General features: G+C 37.4%; 1 protein-coding gene across 1 annotated transcript in view; it reads right to left on the reverse strand.

Moving 5' to 3' along the window:
• Positions 1-17,705, reverse strand: part of nphp4 (nephronophthisis 4) — a gene marked incomplete at its 5' end in the record, with an annotated part of 135,568 nt that overhangs the window by 64,789 nt on the left and 53,074 nt on the right. Inside the window, 1 exon segment of the mRNA XM_042763030.1 lies at positions 14,799-14,934. Coding sequence (XP_042618964.1) covers positions 14,799-14,934 — 136 coding nt within the window.

Below are 17,705 nucleotides of genomic sequence, written 5' to 3' on the forward strand. Positions count from 1 at the left end.
TTGTTTAAAAACTCTCCAAAAGAAAAGAGATGAATGTGTCAGAAACTTTGTTTTAAATAATGAAAAGAGAAGAACCATTTTTGACAGAGTAACACCAATTACAATGGCAAGATTTGATAAATAAATAAGTGCTAAAAGGAGCCACTGTTACTCCCTATTAAATGCTGGTTGGTTGGTTTTTGATTACACAACAGCTAAACAGAGCTGTCCACTTTTCAAGTAGTGAAAGAATTTTCATTAAAACCATTAAGTGTGTGCAGAAATGTCATTCGGTGACTCTTCGGTTTTGTACAGTTTGCGTCTTGACACGTCTGCTAACAATTGCCAGGGGTCTCTCTTTAAATTTTCCTCAACAAAAAATAGCCAAAGTCTATTTGGTTTTTTATAGTATTTTTGCTTGTTTTATTGCAGCTGGACATCGTAATTATTATCAATTTCAGGAGTGACTCCTGTGTTCATTACGCACGAATAGGTAATTTACGGGAGCCACTCTTGCATTTAAATGCACTTCCAAAACTAAGAAGTCTAAAAAATAGATTTCAGACTTGATTTGATTACTTTGTTCAAATCAGAGCTTGTATATTACACTACCATTTAAAAGTACAGTTTAAACTGTAAAAATATTTAAGAATTTTACTGTATTTTTGAGCAAATAAATGCAGCCTTGGTAAAAATAAGATATTTACCAACCCCAAACTTTTGAACAACACTGTGTGTGTCATCAACAGCAAATGACTTATGGAAATTAGGATGAATTGTTTTTATGCAGTATCAGATACGTATGAAAAAGTTGGTGATGGACTCAGACATCAAAAGAACTCAACACAAAACATATGAACACTATTTAAGGACAAGGTGATATCAGTGTATGGAAAACGGCTGAATTTGGAATACTACCCACTGTGAGATTATCCTCACTCCAAATCACACAGACGAATAGTGAAGTATCAAACTCTGTTAAAAGGCTAGAGAGAGTCTAGAGAGACATAGTAAAGGAAAAGAGAGGGAGGGAGGGGATATAAAGAATGAGAAGGAAGGTAATAGAGAAAACCAATGTGACTGAGAGAAACTCAAGTGTAAAAACAAGGTTAAGGGTACTTAGTAGGAAGACAGAGGTAACAGTACTTAGCTCTGTGGTTATCAATGGATGGGTCACAATCTTAAAATATTTGTTTCCGAAAAAACAATGTTAACTCGTTCCACACCAGCGTTTTGAAAAAAGTTGCCAGTTGGCCCCCAGAATATTTCGTTTCACGAATATCTGAACATGCAACACACCAAAATAAAGAACAGAGCAAATCAAAGGTGCAGTAGATTGCTTCCACCAACACCCCCAAAGCTTGCACAGTCCTTTACCACTTCCTCAATCACCATATCACTCAGTAACATTAGGCGGTTTTCATTTATGCTGTTTATTGTTGATGATCGCATTGTTTTTCATATGCATATGCATTCATACGAGATTGTTCGTTTCTGTGTCTTGCTCACATGTGTTTTTGATCAGCAGTGCCGATTCGACACATTCACGTAATAGCGCCCCAAGCATTTAACAGCGAGAAGTGGAAACCCAGAAAACTGCAAATGCAACTAGACAAATAAGAATGCATAACTTAGAAACCAAAATAAGAGTATAACAAAAAATTGTTTCACTTGGTTATTCTGTAATCCTGTGGTAATGATTATTATTGTACCATCTATCTTCACATAGCATCAACATTTTGGTAAATATATATAACTTCTTAATTCAGTAATTAAGAAACATTGGTTTAGTAAATATAAGGTTTTTTTTTTTTTTTAGATGCTTTTGCTTTTGCATGGATGGGAATATTCTAGAAGTTTCTGTTCACTTTCCAGGAGAGCCTTGTTCATGCTCCCACACACTTAGAAGTACAGTATGTGATGGGATCAATGCAGGCAGATGCACAGGAGAGGTTTGGAAAGTGAGGCTCAGTGTGACAGGGTGAACTCCCAGTAGGCTGGCCAGGAGATTTATGAACTTCTCAGTGGGAGAAATTGACATTCATACTAATTAGTCGCCCATTGTTTCTCCTTTTTCTGCTCTCCCATGCAAACCCCTGGAGCGAAGGCATCAGACCCTGCCGTAGACTGACCTCTCTGTACTGCTAATAAATATAGCTGCACAATGGTGAAGACATGGGCTCTCTTACTGTGTGATGTTTGATTAACATTTAATTAACATTTGTGTGACATTTCCGATAGAATGGGAAAAAATACAAATAAAAGAAACATGTATAAATAAGCATTAATGCTCCGCAATCATCTTTTTACCGCACGACTGACGGAGGGCAGCCAGACAGCCAGTAGGAAATCAGGCCTTAATGAGGAACTGAATGAACATCGTAGACACAGAGAAAGAGAGAGACAGAGAAAAAAAAATTACTAAGCGCATAAAAAACTAAGCGCATGACTTGATCCCAATTAAAACAACATCAGCAACCCTTTAAAAATGCAGAAATGCTGTTTGTGTTTTTCCACAGATGTGGAGCATGCGTAAATCTAAACTGATATGGGGTGTGCAACAGTGCAATACCATTGCATAATTTATACGCCATGTGAGCAGAAAGTTGGTCACGATTTACTCAACGCAAAGTGTAGGAGTAATAGAGCTTCACCAAGCTCTTAGAGTCCCGAGTTTCATGCAGGTCACACTGACTTACAAAAGAAGTGTCTTCCTAGATGGAACATGGAGGCTGAAATTTAATCAGCGGGGTTTAGCTGCAAAAATAAATCATGCTTCTTATCAAAGCATGTAGCAGTGCTGTTGTAAAAGAGCTGAATGTTAGTGGTAAATCAATTGTAGAGGCTCCATCGATTTCTGCTCCAATGGCTTCGATGCTCTTAAGAGTGTTGGTTAAGCTCTTAATCTATAATTGTGTGATATGGAACATTAACTTACCCACAGCAAGGGTTCAAGGTTTGAATGGTTAGCATGGCAAGGAAAGGCCTAAAGATGTCATAACTATAAAATTTTAGTAAATTTTACGTTTACAGCCAAAAATAGTTGTCTGATACTTTCCTAATTTATCAATTAAATTCAATAATAAATTAGAATAAAAAAAAAACTGATTTTAAATTATGTTTAAAATATTTTAAAACTACTATATTTGTAAAGTTAAAAAAAAAAAAAATACTGTGGAACCACATTCACTCAATTCACAATCACTTCAAAAAAAAATTTTTTTTTTTGGCCTATATTTTTGCCTATATTCAAACAGGACAAGAGCTTGGGTGCTGAGCTTGTTGAGTGCAACTATGTCATGCATTGGAGCACTGCCCACTAGGTTATCGGCTCTGACAACCAAAAAATCTTAGATGTGGATAAAGTCACATGACTTTGTCTAAAGTTTACTGAAAGTGACTGAATAATTAACTTAGGGAAAAAATGTGCTTAATAAAAATAGATTCGGCTCAGAAGTGTTGAATTTCAAACCAACTACTTCCACAAGGTCCCGCGCCAGTCAAGCAACTTCCACTGAGATGAATGGGAATGCTAGCAAAAAGCTTTTTCTAGGTATCATAGACCTCCTTGACCTGCAGCATGTCACTGGTCACCTTCTTATTTTCCTCTGCAGCAGGACACATCACATTTCATTTACACTAGAGCACTGTTTGAAAATGTGTTCCCTATGTATAAATGTCAATCCTCAGATGCTGTCAAAGAGCTGTTCTTTTGAAAACTGTTGTGTCCGCCCCCTTGTATGATGCAGCCCACATGGTTGCTGCGGTCTATTTGATTTTGAAGTGCTTTGTTCAGTTACGTGCTCTTTTTCCATGCTAAATCAAAACATTTTTTACTCAGTCTGAATGTACTCCTCCGCTGCGCTCCACTGTGAGTAAAATAGTGTGAAATGGCTGTCAATTCTGAAATGGATCATTATCCCTGCTCAACTCGCAGATGAGCTCATGACCTGATTCCAGTTGGTCTTCCTGTCTTATGGTATGAATTCCATTGAAGGCTAATCGGACTAAGCACTTCACACTTCCTTTATTGTTCTTTCAGAGAGTCTTTTACAAATGCCAGAGAGGTTAAAGGGATAGTTCAGCCATTTATGCATACTGTTATGTTTTCCATGGAACACAAAAGGAGAGATTCTTAACAAGCTCCTGTCTGTACAACAGACAAGTATGTCAAGCTATAAAAATAATAATATAAAAAAAAAAAACACTAAATAGTCCCACCAGGATTTCATGATTTTTGCTATCAAAATTTTTGTGGTGGAAATTTCCAGATAAAAAAAAAAAAAAACATATTATACCACGTAAAATGAACATTAATCAAACATGAGAGAAAAAAAAATCAACTCACAAAAAATAAAGATTGATTATTTTTAGTTTTTTACCAAATTGGCACAGAACTTTTAAACAAGATATATTCTTGACATTTTATTTTTGCTACTAAAAGAACCAAATTACAAACAAGAGGACAAATGGAAAAAAAAAAAAATTCAGGTAGGTTTAGTATTAAGGTACAAAATACTACAGAAATTGAATAATCATAATTGTAAAATAAAACTCTGCACAGTCTTTGTAGGGCTGCCCCCTAATAGTCGACTAACCTTTAGTTGCCAAGAAGAGGCTTGGTCAACCAAAATTTAATTAGTCACTTAGTCGCTAAAAAAAAAAAAAAGTGAGGAAGTGCAAGTGGTGCAAGTGGTGAGGTCACGCAGTCCGTGACATACAGATCGTTAATGGCTGGATTTTGTGGTAATACAGTACATCCAAATGCTCGCCTATCATTCATCAACCTCAAATATGGCTTATCATCTAAAATATGCGAGTAGTAGCAACTTTACATGGCCGCTCAATCTAATGTTAACTTAGAGATATGTGCGCTATTCAAGTGTCTGTGTGGAATGTGTAAGAGCTGAATTGTAGCGGGCGCGCTCACAGCATGACAGATGGAGGCGCCAGTGAGGTCATTTGCTCTTAAAAGACTCCGTCATTTTGGTCATACAAATAAAAGTAATACATCTTTCGAATCTGTAAAGCCTCTATGTTTATTTGTGTGCTCTCACTATAACAACAAAAACTGCGCTTTTGTAAAATCATGAAAACAACAGGATGCACTTCTGCCTCTGTGAACTTGAGTGCGAAACTCCATGTATACTTGCCTTACAGACATGAACAAAAAATATATAGAGAGAGTGAAATGTCTACTTTCAAATCAAACTTGCATGCAGGCACATCCACTAATGTGGAGATGACGAGTCAGTGTCGCCGAATTCATCTCTTAAGCCGAAAACACAGAAAAGACTAGTTTATTAATAGATTATTAAAATGTTAATGCAGTTTAATTTTTACTGTTTTTCCCTGACACATTCATCATCATTACTTCTGCCGGTGTGCTATGACAAACTTTATGCGTGCGCTTGAGCGCTTATTAGGCTATGTAGGCAATTAAATTAGCATGATTTAAAAGGTTTATCAATAAAAATGTAATTAGTCGACTAATGCTTAAAATGAACGACTACTAGTCGACCACAAAAATCTTTAGTCGAGGGCAGCCCTACTTCTTTGTATGAATAAAATATACACTGACCCTTATTAAAGCTACTAAAATAATTTAGTCAATAGCAGAGTGTGATTTTCTTCTTTACTTTTGTTGTTTGATTAATGTCAAGGACACAGACAGCAGCAGGTATATTAGGCTATTGAAAATTTAGGAAACAAATGCACAGATCCAATATACTGATACACATTTGATTTTCTCCTAACGGTTTATGATTCATCAAAAACATAACCGACTATTTATGTGTATTTGATTTGCATGCTTTGGTTGTGTGTCAGTCAGCTTGAGTACGGCATTGAGTTTGTTTTTGTGGTTTATTATGTTTAACTCTTTTTAACATAAAGAGCTGTCATGAGTGCTGCTACTGTGACGGAACACGGAGCGTGGATCAAGGAGACCAGGAGAACATCGATAAGGAATTTATTCACATCACAGAGAACGACACGTAGCACGAGGAGTAGATAAAAACAACACCGGACCAAGGAATTGGGAACTGAACACTCTTTAAATACACAGACAAATGGGACTACAGTCTAGACACACCTGGTATCAATGGAACAACATAGGAAACACCTGGAATTAAATCAATCAACACAATGGGGACAGGAACACACACAAAACACAGGACAGAGTCTGACATATCACCCCCCTCCGGAAGGCATGACCTCACGCCATATAACATCCAATGGGGAGGGGGTGGGGGGTGTTCTGGAGGACCCTCAGAACATACACAGGACATTTGGGGGCACCATGGCGGATCTTGGGACTCGGCAGGCCATGGCGGAGCAGCCTCCGAGGCCGCGGCTCCAGCCCCCACCTCAGCCTCTATAGCTGGAACCCTGTTACTACGCCCCCCCCCAAAAAAAAAAAAAAACACTTGGAGAAATTTACTGGGCTGTTCTCAGGGCCTGAAGCCCTCCCTGGGCTTAATGGGGGATCGGGAGCCCATCCTGGGCTTAACTCGGGAACGAGAGCCCATCCTGGGCTTAACTCGGGAACAGGAGCCCATCCTGGGCTTAACTCTGGGTAATGTGGAGATCCTGGTTTTATTTAGGGAACAGGAGCCCATCCTGGGCTTAACTCGGGATCAGGAGCCCGTTCTGGGGTTTAGCTGGGTATGTGGGTCCATCCCTGGCTTTACTTGGGGAGATGTAGTGATCCTGGGCTTAACTCGGGAACAGGAGCCCATCCTGGGCTTAACTCGGGAACAGGAGCCCCTCCTGTGCTATACTGGGGATCAAGAGCCCTTCCTGGGCTTTGCTCTGGGGCTGGGCCGACACTGGAGCGAACTCTGGGGCATGGACTGACACCCTTCTTCTCACCCCTAGTTTCCTCTTCTGGATCAGGGAGAAAAGGCATGGTCTGGGCCAACACTGGAGCAAACTATGGGGCCTGGGCTGACACTGGAGCAAACTCTGGAAGGCGCTTACGAGGAGAGGGCACTGGAGAATGCTCTGGAAGGCACTTTCGAGGAGCGGGCACTGGAGGCACTCTGGAAGGCGCTTCCAAGGTGCAGGCACTGGAGTGAGCTTTGGGGCTGGCAGGCTTGCCACATTACCAGCCGGTGACCTTAACTCGGAACCTGCCAGTTGACTTGACTCGGGAACTGCTGGTGGAAGGGTTCCGGATCGGGATCGGAGACTCTCCAGAGGTCTGTGGTGTCTGGGAGCGATCCAGAACAGCGTCGCAAGGGTTTCCCCCTCGAGGGAGCTGGCGAGGGCGAGTTGCACAAACGCCCTAACGAAGACAATGGGGTCTGGGCTGGCCTGAGCCACTGCGATGAACATCGCTTGCTCCTCCATTAGGGCAGGGAGAAATGCATGGGAAAAAAACAACACTTTTCAGAAAAACGTAAAATAAACGTGGGCAGAGGGGGTGCCGCTTACAGTTTGGGTCCGGTATTCTGTCACGAGTGCTGCTACTGTGAGGGAACACGGAGTGTGGAACGAGGAGACCAGGAGACCAGGTGTACATGAACAAAGCATTTATTCACATCACAGAGACTCACACATAGCACGAGGAGTAGACATAAACAATACTGGACCAAGTAATTGGGAACTGAAAACTCTTTAAATACACAGACAAATGACTAAACACACCTGGGATCAATGGAACAACATTGGAAACACCTGGAATTAAATCAATCAACACAATGGGGACAGGAACACACACAAAACATGGGACAGAGTCTGACAAGAGCATCCTGTGCTTTAATTTCTCATTCATGCATGCATGCATGTTTCATATTCTAGTAATGTCAATAACTTGAATAGATCTGTACTTTTTGTGATTATTTTTTGATGTTTAATGGTGAATTATTCAGGATTGCAAAAAAAAAAAAAGCCATCATTCTCTGTCATCAAATCACGAAGAACTGGAGGGACTGAATAAGAGTACAATAAAAATGATTTAAAATGACTCATGTGCTATATCCATTTTTGTAGTATAAAAATAGCTTTATAGCTTTCAAACAGTTTAATGTTTAAATTATAATTCATTACTAATCTTTCTTACCACTGCAGGTCACCAGATAGGATGGGGCATCATTACTCGCTCAGGACTGCAGCAGAAACCGTATGTGTGTCCGTGAGCATGTCAGGACCCGTTGCCATTGCATTTGTTACTACAAATCACAATTATGTGACCGAAACTGCTCACCCTTCCTCCAGGCCTCAAAGGAGAAGCCCCTTTTCACACCAGCATCAGTGTCTTCGCATGAAAGCTGTAATATGAATTATCTACTGGCCGCGGGACAGGAACGGGAAAGTCTCAGTCTCTGGCTCATTCTCCATTATCCATGAGTCACAGCTAGCGGCGGACCGGCAACAAAACCCCACATCGCCCGGAAGCTGGCCTGTCCCTCAGCATCACGCAAAACTTTATTACATTAGCGTGGCTTAACTGACAGAAGCTCATTTAGAAATGTTAAAAGCAGCATTTCAGACTGAACATGGGTCTTGTTCGAGCTGCTTCGTTGCAAATTGGTGTTGACAGACCAGTATTAGGAGCTATCTGTGCAGGGGATCAGTTGTCAGTCTTGTACAGCTGCAGCTCAAGCGGGGAAACAACAGACAGAGCAAAAGGAAAAGATAGAGAGCAGAATAGAAGAATTTATGGTAATGATTGAGACAAAAGCCTGCACCGAGGCTGTCACGATTACTACATTATAGCCTGACTGCAGTTATTAGAGATAACAGCGATCAGCGAGCACATTAAAGTCCCATAAGTCACATATTGCCAAAATTAAGAGAATATACACATGAAATAAACTGTTTTTAAGCAATACGAATCACAGATTCAAACCAAACAATTCTTAGAGAACATGTTGAGTATAAATAAACACAAAAAAACTTTTATGCTAAGTTATGCACTCTAAAAAAATCCTGGGTTATTTTTTCAACCCAAATGCTTTTATGTTACCCAGCTCCTGGGTCAGACGTAACCCAATGGTTGAGTTATTTATTGCGGGGGTTTTGCGTCCTCTTCAGGAGAGGGCAGTTCTAAGCATCATCGAATTGATGCATTTCTTCTGTAAAATACAGGTTTGTGTACATTTTATTTTGTCTATAAAATAGTTTCTGTGCTGTATATTGTTCAATTTTATGCAAAGCAACATACAGGGGCACAGTGAGAGTCACCTAAATCAGGCAGGAGAACCAGCACTGTTAACGTGAAAAAAGAATAACAGAGACTGGTTGAATAAATTACTTTCACATGTTCAATTTTTACTTCTAATGTTTGTTAAACAAGTTTAAATATAGGCAATGTGTATGGCCTATGTATTAAAATTATATAAAATACGCTATACTGTAAATATTATATAAATGAAGGAAAATAAAAGAAGTTATCATCCAAACTAGTGGTTGTATGGAGTATTTTACAAAAGTTTAGAGGATTTAAGTTAACCTGTAAACATTCATTCATGTATGAAATAAAACATGAGCTAGTATTATAGTAAAAATGAGTCCTTATTGTAGGTTTATGGATCTCTGTTAATGTATTGTTAAATTATTTCAATATAATATAATATAACTAAACTAAAAAAATAAAACTAAATGAATGTGTCATTTATTAATTTATGCACTTTGAAAGCTACTTGGGTTAGTGGATAAAATTGTGTTAATATATAATGTAATGTAATATAATATATTATAATATAACGGTTTACAGGGTTCCATAAAAAAGTATATTACAATTTAAAATACTTATAATTACTTTTATACTTAAAATGAACAAATGTCAAAACAAGAACAAACTAAATAAATTAATTTATTGAGAATTATTTAATCATCAGCCAAAAATGTTATGATTGTAACGGTCCAAGTCTGCTTTTAATGAAATTACCACTTCATGTGTCAATCAACTGATGATGTTTATGAGGATTTTTCTAAAGGAATTTTATGTATATACATTAGCAAGGCACAGAAAAGTTGATCAGAGTAATGCAGAAAGAAATATTATGGAGATGATGTTTTTAGGTCAGAGGCCTGGATGATTGAGATTCTCTGTGCTCAAGATTTAGTACTACAAGTCTCTTTGTGCTGAGTCAAATCCAACCATGCCAAGTGAGCAGTTCATATTTCTCTATGTTTTTGTCTCTCTCTCTTCTTTTCACTTTATCTCTTTCTAATATGAGGTGTGCTGCACTGAAGTTCCTCAACTGACTCAGAATGAACTGATTCCTCTGATAGCGCTATCTGCACATGCTACATGTCAATGCTGTTTTATCATTTGATTAAGTAAAAGAATTATTCTAATAAGATAAAACAGCACAAACACACCCCAATATATATATATACAGTGACAGTGACGTGACATACAGCCAAGTATGGTAACCCATACTTGGAATTCGTGCTCTGCTTTTAACCCATCCAAAGTGCACACACACAGCAGTGAACACACACACACCGTGAACACACACCCGGAGCAGTGGGCAGCCATTTATGCTGTGGCACCCGGGGAGCAGTTGGAGGTTCGGTGCCTTGCTGAAGGGCACCTCAGTCGTGGTATTGAGGGTGGAGAGAGCACTGTACATTCACTCCCCCCACCTACAATTCCTGCCGGCCCGAGACTCGAACTCACAACCCTTCGATTGCAAGTTTGACTCTCTAACCATTACTTGCACAGTGCAATTCTCCACAATGCAAGCTTGTTTTGACTGCCAGTTTGAGAAGGATGCCACAATCTGCCATGTATCTTCTGCAAAGAAAACAATGACAATAACTTCATTTAAATGCTCAAGGCGCAGGGCATTTTCAGCACATTTTGAGGCTGATTAAGATGCACTGTGGGAGGTTCAGGGTTTTGAAATATCAATGCTCAACTGTGATTTCGGCCCTCATTCTCCCTATCCAGCTGCATGGGAAGAGGTTCACAGAGCTGTTTGAGTTTATATCCCTCTCACATACACATTCCGACTTTCCTTTTCTACTTGCCAAAGAGTCTCTCACTGTCTTCCCACTAGTTTTTTTTTTTCTTTCAGCTCTTTTATTCTCTTTCACTTTCTCCATGAGCATATTGATAAAGATGTGAGTACTGGTCCACCGAACCCTACGAAGGAAAGAGTAAAAGAACCAAAACACAAGCATGAAACAGTCACTTAAGAATTCCTCAAACTTAAGAAGTCTGAGCCTGTCAGACAGAGTTTTGGAGCTCTAGGAAATGTCCTACTGCAGTCTGTTTTGTAGTCGATTTGTTAATTAGTCACCAACTTTATGTTGCTCCATTCAGCAAATCTATCAGAGTGTTTTGGTTATTTTTGATATGTTCTGTGAATGTGTGAGACTATATTTTGTTAGTTGTTTTGTTAATTGTATGATTGCAATAGTGTGTACACTCAGCTCTCTTTCTAAGCCGGTTTATGAGTTACACAGCTCCACCTACTGGTGAAAAAGTAAACGCATGATCTGTCATGTCTTATGACTCCAGGAGAAAGAAAAAAATAAACAGCATTTGGGCCATCATGAGCCATTATAAACCGATTAATAGGGAATCACAGTGCATTCATGCAGAAAAGTAGCACACCTGTAGATCACAGAGGAAGGAGACAGAGCATTATAATGTTTTTAAATTGTTGTTTTATGGTTATTATCATAAACAAACATACTCATTACATTGAGGACAAATGTAAATTAATTATAAATATTTAAATAATTATTTAGAAGCTCTAAACTAATCTAACTTTCATGCTACCTAAATAATATAGCGTATATAAGTAATTCATATTTATATATTATGATGTTTTTATATACAGTATATATACATAAATCCTAAATATAAATTACTGAGTCTAAGACTGCATATTTGACATATTTTATAGATTCTCAGTTTAAAATATCAGTATTTGGTATGCGCTTCTGTCGTTTTAATGAAGATTTGGGAACGGCCAAATTTTATTTTATTTTTTGTTTATTTTTTATTTTTTATTTTATTAAGTTAAAATTAAAAAGAAAATAATTACATTTCTTATGTTTTGTTTAGTGTGATCTCAGACAATATATAACACATAAAACTGATATACATTGTTATTAATAAAAATTATGATAATGACGAAGTGAGAATGATAATGCTAAGGACAAATGACGAAATATTACATTATCCTGCTTGCTACACAGTTGCATGCCAAACAAATAAATGGACATTAAATATGAATTTGAGCAGAAATGATTTCAATATTTGACAGGAAAGACCTTAGAGTTTACAAGAAATACAAAACAGTTCCCTGGGACAATGGTCAAATATACAGTTTAAAAGTCATTATATAAAAATATGACGGCAGGTAACGAAGAATTCCAGAGATGAATTAAGAACTAATCAGAATTATTTCAGAGAGCTGCCTATTAATTACAAACAATCAAGGACACACCAGAGGCAAGAAAAGCCTGTGTTCTCAATCCATTAGCTGTTAAAATGTATAGAAATTCTTTCTCTTTAACGCTGCTGCAAGGCAGGTCATTCTGTCTTCAGGAGGTCGAGTCTCGTCCCACCTTTATTAGTCACTATGATGACTTTCCAGACACCTTGCTTCAACACGCTCTATAAATACACCTATAACACAATTACCCCATCCCTCTCTGTCTCTGCCTCTCTCTCCCTGTCTGTCTTCCCTCTCTCGCTCACACATGCCATCTCAAACATCATTAGGAATTTACACACGAATTTAAAAACACATAAAATTTTATTTTTTTATTTTAAACTCAGAATAGGATGAGAGTGAGGGTGATGTTAGTGTGTGGTTGTACTTGTCTTCTGCCTGTCTCATCAACCAGGAGCCTCGACAGCCCGAGAAATTCTCAGTTTCCAAAAAAGCTTCGCACTCGCATATAATTACTTGAAAATTTCATCTTTGTGAACAATTTGAAATGGTGAGGAGTTCTCAGTTCCAATTAAGCCAGAATTTTAGAAATTAGCATTTTTAGTCCAGATAGTTAGCTTTTAGCATTTAATATGCCTGCGGAACTGCGTCTTGTTTTCTGACAGGTTTTAATTGGCGACTCTTTAACTCTTGCAGGTGGAAAATTATATTGCTGGTCAGGAAGAGGGTCCGTCCCATAGAGCGCTATGGCGATTCCGCCCACACGTGTAATTGGCGGAATATCTCTAATGACTTATCTGTAGAGATGAGTGTTTTTAAAAACCTTCTGTGTTGCCTGGCAGAGAAAAACAAGCACCCTGGAGACGTATTGGGATTTCAGACAACCGTATGTGTGCTGAGACTGTTCTAGATAGACTAAAGAGGCACATTTGTGTCATTTCATTAGAGGGGGCTAATCCTGAGGGTGTTAAGATTTAACCAGAGTCTTGAGCAAAGAAACGAGAGGATGGGGGTCCAGGCGCATGAATAAAGCCTGATTGGATTGCTTGTGTGTTTGTTGGGTGTGATTTGATTTTTTCTTTTTTTGCTGCCTGGTATCTCTTTCCCCGCCACCCAATATGTTTATTTACTAAGAATGTCTGGTCAAGGATGGCTGTTTAATTTCCTCAGGGAGAGGCAATGAGAGACATGGCAATACTCAAGAGACAGAGAGAGAGAGAGAGAGAGAGAGAGGAACGAGATAAGCGAGGGGAGAAAGTGAACGGTTGAGAGTGTGACAGAGAGAGCTAACTCTCAGATCCATTCTCAATTAGAAAGAGCTCTAAACAGAAAAGGCAAACTGTCCTCCATCCCTGTGGACTCAGGGGTACAGTAGTTGTGTCTTGTCACAGAAGTTCCCTGGACTCCACTGGACTCAAACTTTCTGAATTACTATATCTAATGACAACTACGGTTTCTAATGTTTTGATGCAATAAGGCAGTCACTAACTGCAAATTATATATAATTTAAGTCCATTATTAGGAAAATGCACATCCAAAATGATGAATATGACATTTTCTATATGGTATATATGTATTTATATTCACCATTCAAATGTTTGGGGTCAGTAAGATGTGTATGTGTAGTCCATTATTAGGAAAATGCACATCCAAAATGTATATATATATATATATATATATAAGATGTATATGTGTGTATATTTTATATTATATATATATATATATATATATATAGGGAAGGGATACATGCAATTAAAAAAAAAAATTTTTTTTTTATTTCAAATAAATTATGTTCTTTTGAACCTTCTATTAATTAAAAATCTAAAAAAAAAAAAAAAAAAAAAAAAAAAAAAAAAAAAGAGCAAAAAAAAAAAAAGAAAAAAAAAAAAGAGCAGTAAACTTCTTATCATATAAACAGCCTGAAAAGATTTATTTAATTTCCATTTATTATTTTGAAGAGCATGTGTATGATGATGGAAATGATGATGAATGTGTTCATAATGTATAATACACAAGGGTCTCAGGACTCATTAGTGCAGTTTCTCCGAGGCAGGTCAGGAAATAAAAGTCATTTTATGATGTGCTCGACTAATACAATAAAAATCCCAAAGATCCTGGCCGAAATTTTCAGACATACCAAGGTCAAGGCCAGGAGTTTCAAAAAAACAATACGCTATATTTCAGAGTGGGCTGATCAATCAAGGGAAACTTCTTCCCACACACTTCAACAGCTGCTAGTGATTCTGTGCCTGCAGACTGCAGGAAAACACAAGGAAACAGTCTGGTCCTCCTAAATTATTTTTGGAAATGTTTCATAAGCAAAATTCCTAAAATGTCTGGCTTGAAAAAAAAAGTGAAAATACCATTGAAAAAGATTTTCAATCCTCATATTATATTCACCTGAGTGAAATCATGAAAGAATGTTGAGAGGTGCATCATTAGCATATGACTCACCTGCCCATCTCCAGCCAGTGGACAAGAGAAAACATACTGGAGCTGGAAGACGATGCTGAAAGCCACGTCCCTCATCATCTTCAGCTCCACACTGCCACGAAGAGACAGTCCATCACTGCAGGAGGCAGAAAGAAGAGTGTGAGATCACCGAAATATCACAGCTCGGCATGGAATCTTGTGTAATGAACCTACACACCCACACTGACCCAAATACACAACTAGTCAAGTGACATTCATTAACACAGGTGTCTCAGTTCACTGCTTTATGAGTTTGGAAAGGACAATCCCATTGTGCATTGCAAAGCCCTATAAAGGGGTTCCCACATACTGAAAAAGAAAAAAAAAACATTTCCATGATTTTTCCAGCTGTTAACTGGAAACATTATATCCTTGAGATGTATAAATACGTACACATACATATAATTCAAAAGTTTGGAGTTAGTATTTTTTTTTTTTTTTTTTATAAATTAAAAAAATATATATATTAAGCAAAAAAAAGTGTTTTCAGCATATAATAAAAATCATGTGACACCGAAGACTGGCTGCTGAAAATTCGAATTACAGCAACAAAATGTATTAAAATGGAAAACAGTATTTTACAATACTACTTTTTTTTTGAGAATTTTTGATCAAATATTGTAAATGCATCTTTAACGAGGATTAGAGACTTGTTTCAAAAACATTTAAAAAATGTGTACAGACTGAACCTTTGGATGGTAATTTATGCAATTACAGAAATTCAAAAAAAAAAAAAAAAAAAAACACAAATCAAATTCTAGGAAGAAAACAGCTCAGCCACATTAACTTGACAAATGGGGTTTGGAAACTCATACAGAAAAGAAGAACAGCAATTTAGCAGGAACCAAAAGTTTTAAGGTAAAAAAAAAAAAAAAGTTTGTTTCTTTCTTCTGAGTTTAATGCTTGTGGAACATTAGAATGAAACTATTATCATTCTAACATGGTAAATCGCTCAAATTACATTTATATTTCATTTTTTCGTTTTGTTTTTGCTATGACACATTCTGTAGTCATCATGTTATAGTCCTTATAGTCCGATTCTGAATCTCAAAAAAGCATTTAAAAATGATTGCAGATTATTACATAAGCAGGTACAGACTACAGAGGAAATGTACACAGCATCTTAGATGAGCACAGCACGGTACAAAAATTTTTTAAAACTTCAAAATGAAGTTCACATCGCTTTTTCCATACAGGAAGATACAGAACAAAGATGTGAAATTGAAACAGGACTCAAAAAAAAAAAGTTTGCTTGAGACAGTGTTACTACAAGGTGTTGAAATTCCAGGCACGGGTTTCATGCCAACATCTCATCTAGAAACTGGCAGGTCGGCGTCTGATCGTTTGCATCATTCTTGACGGGTTTTCACACGCTCTTATAGACATATTCACTGCCGTCATCACAGCAGTGTTGTTGAGAACGTGCAGCTAAAGTTTTTAGTGCTAACGTCTCCATAATTACACCCAATTTCTCTCTCTTCTAAAAGGGCAGAATGTGATGCTCCACTCTCTCAGACACCTAATTTCTCTCATTGGGTAATTATAGACCTCTTTCTCTCACCGCACATGAACAGTGCTTGTGACTGTTCTGTGAGATCTCAAATGGCAATGTCTCTGTGGCGGTGGGGGTGGGGGCTCATTTTTTTCGCAGCAGATGGAGTGAAGCAGACATCAACAATTAAACCCTCATTTCTCATTTGCGTTGTACAGCGACGGCTTATCAGCATTTTAATTAAACGAAGAGTGCAGACACGAGAAACCTTAATTTAGAAAGCGGAACTGTTTTTAATATTTTCTGGAAAAGATGCTTTTAAAATATTTAACATCCATTGAGAAAGTGTAAATCACCCTAAAATCTTTATTTGATAAGGACTGTGTTGAAAAAGAGATGGAACTAGGATGAAAACCAACAAGGTGAGGAGAGGACAAAGGGATCTCTACTGGGTAAGCACTAGAGAGGACAACCAGTGTGGCTTTGAGAGTTTAAGTCACTGAAATAGGACAGATGGAGCATTATACTGGAGGAGGCCATAGAGAGACAATAGAGTGTTTATATTAAAGAAATAATTCACCCAAAAATTTAAATTCTGAGCTCAACAAAAATGCTTTTGGTCTTGGTTGGAATACAAAACAAGACATTTTGGAAAAACCTCAAAACTGCTGTTTCCTGACAATGAAAGAATAAAACAACAAAATCTAAAAAAAAAAAGGAATAAGCATAACAGTAATCCATATGACTTGTGCACTATATTTCAAGTGTTATGAATAAAATAGCTTAATAAAATGGGTGGAATATATGGATATTCAAGATTTTTTTTTTTTTTTCAGCAAGAAGACATCAAATGGATTCAAAGTGATGAGTATAGGCATATAATGTAATTTATATATAATGAAATTATTTAAATTACATTTTCAATCTGTTCCTCAACCAAAGCTAGTGTATGGCTTTAGAAAACTTAGAAGGTGGCAAAATATTATGTGCTAACCACTTTTATGTTGATTTATGTCAGTTTTGGAGCCTGACCGCACCTGCATTGTAAGATGAGCAAGAGACATTCTTCAGAATGTTATTCCAAAAATAAAAATAAATTAAAATCAATACAGGTATGAAATAAATGTATTAGATTTTCAATACAGACAAGGGGACCAATCAATGATCTCTTTATATACAGTAATATGAGAATTATGACCATTGAAGTTGAATGCAGCTGAAAAGAAAAATAGATCATTAAAGATCCAGGATATTTGGTAAAAGAATTTCAATAAAAGTGGATGCAACTGGAAGTGAGGTTCATGGAAGTATGGAAACATTTCTCAGAATTAAGGTAAATTAGTAGGCCAGATGGGCCAAGTATCCACCTGAGTTTTTCCCTGGAGGTCCAAAAGGGT

Source organism: Cyprinus carpio, chromosome A8 (genome assembly GCF_018340385.1).
Source record: "Cyprinus carpio isolate SPL01 chromosome A8, ASM1834038v1, whole genome shotgun sequence".
In the NCBI taxonomy this organism is placed as follows: Eukaryota; Metazoa; Chordata; class Actinopteri; order Cypriniformes; family Cyprinidae; genus Cyprinus; species Cyprinus carpio.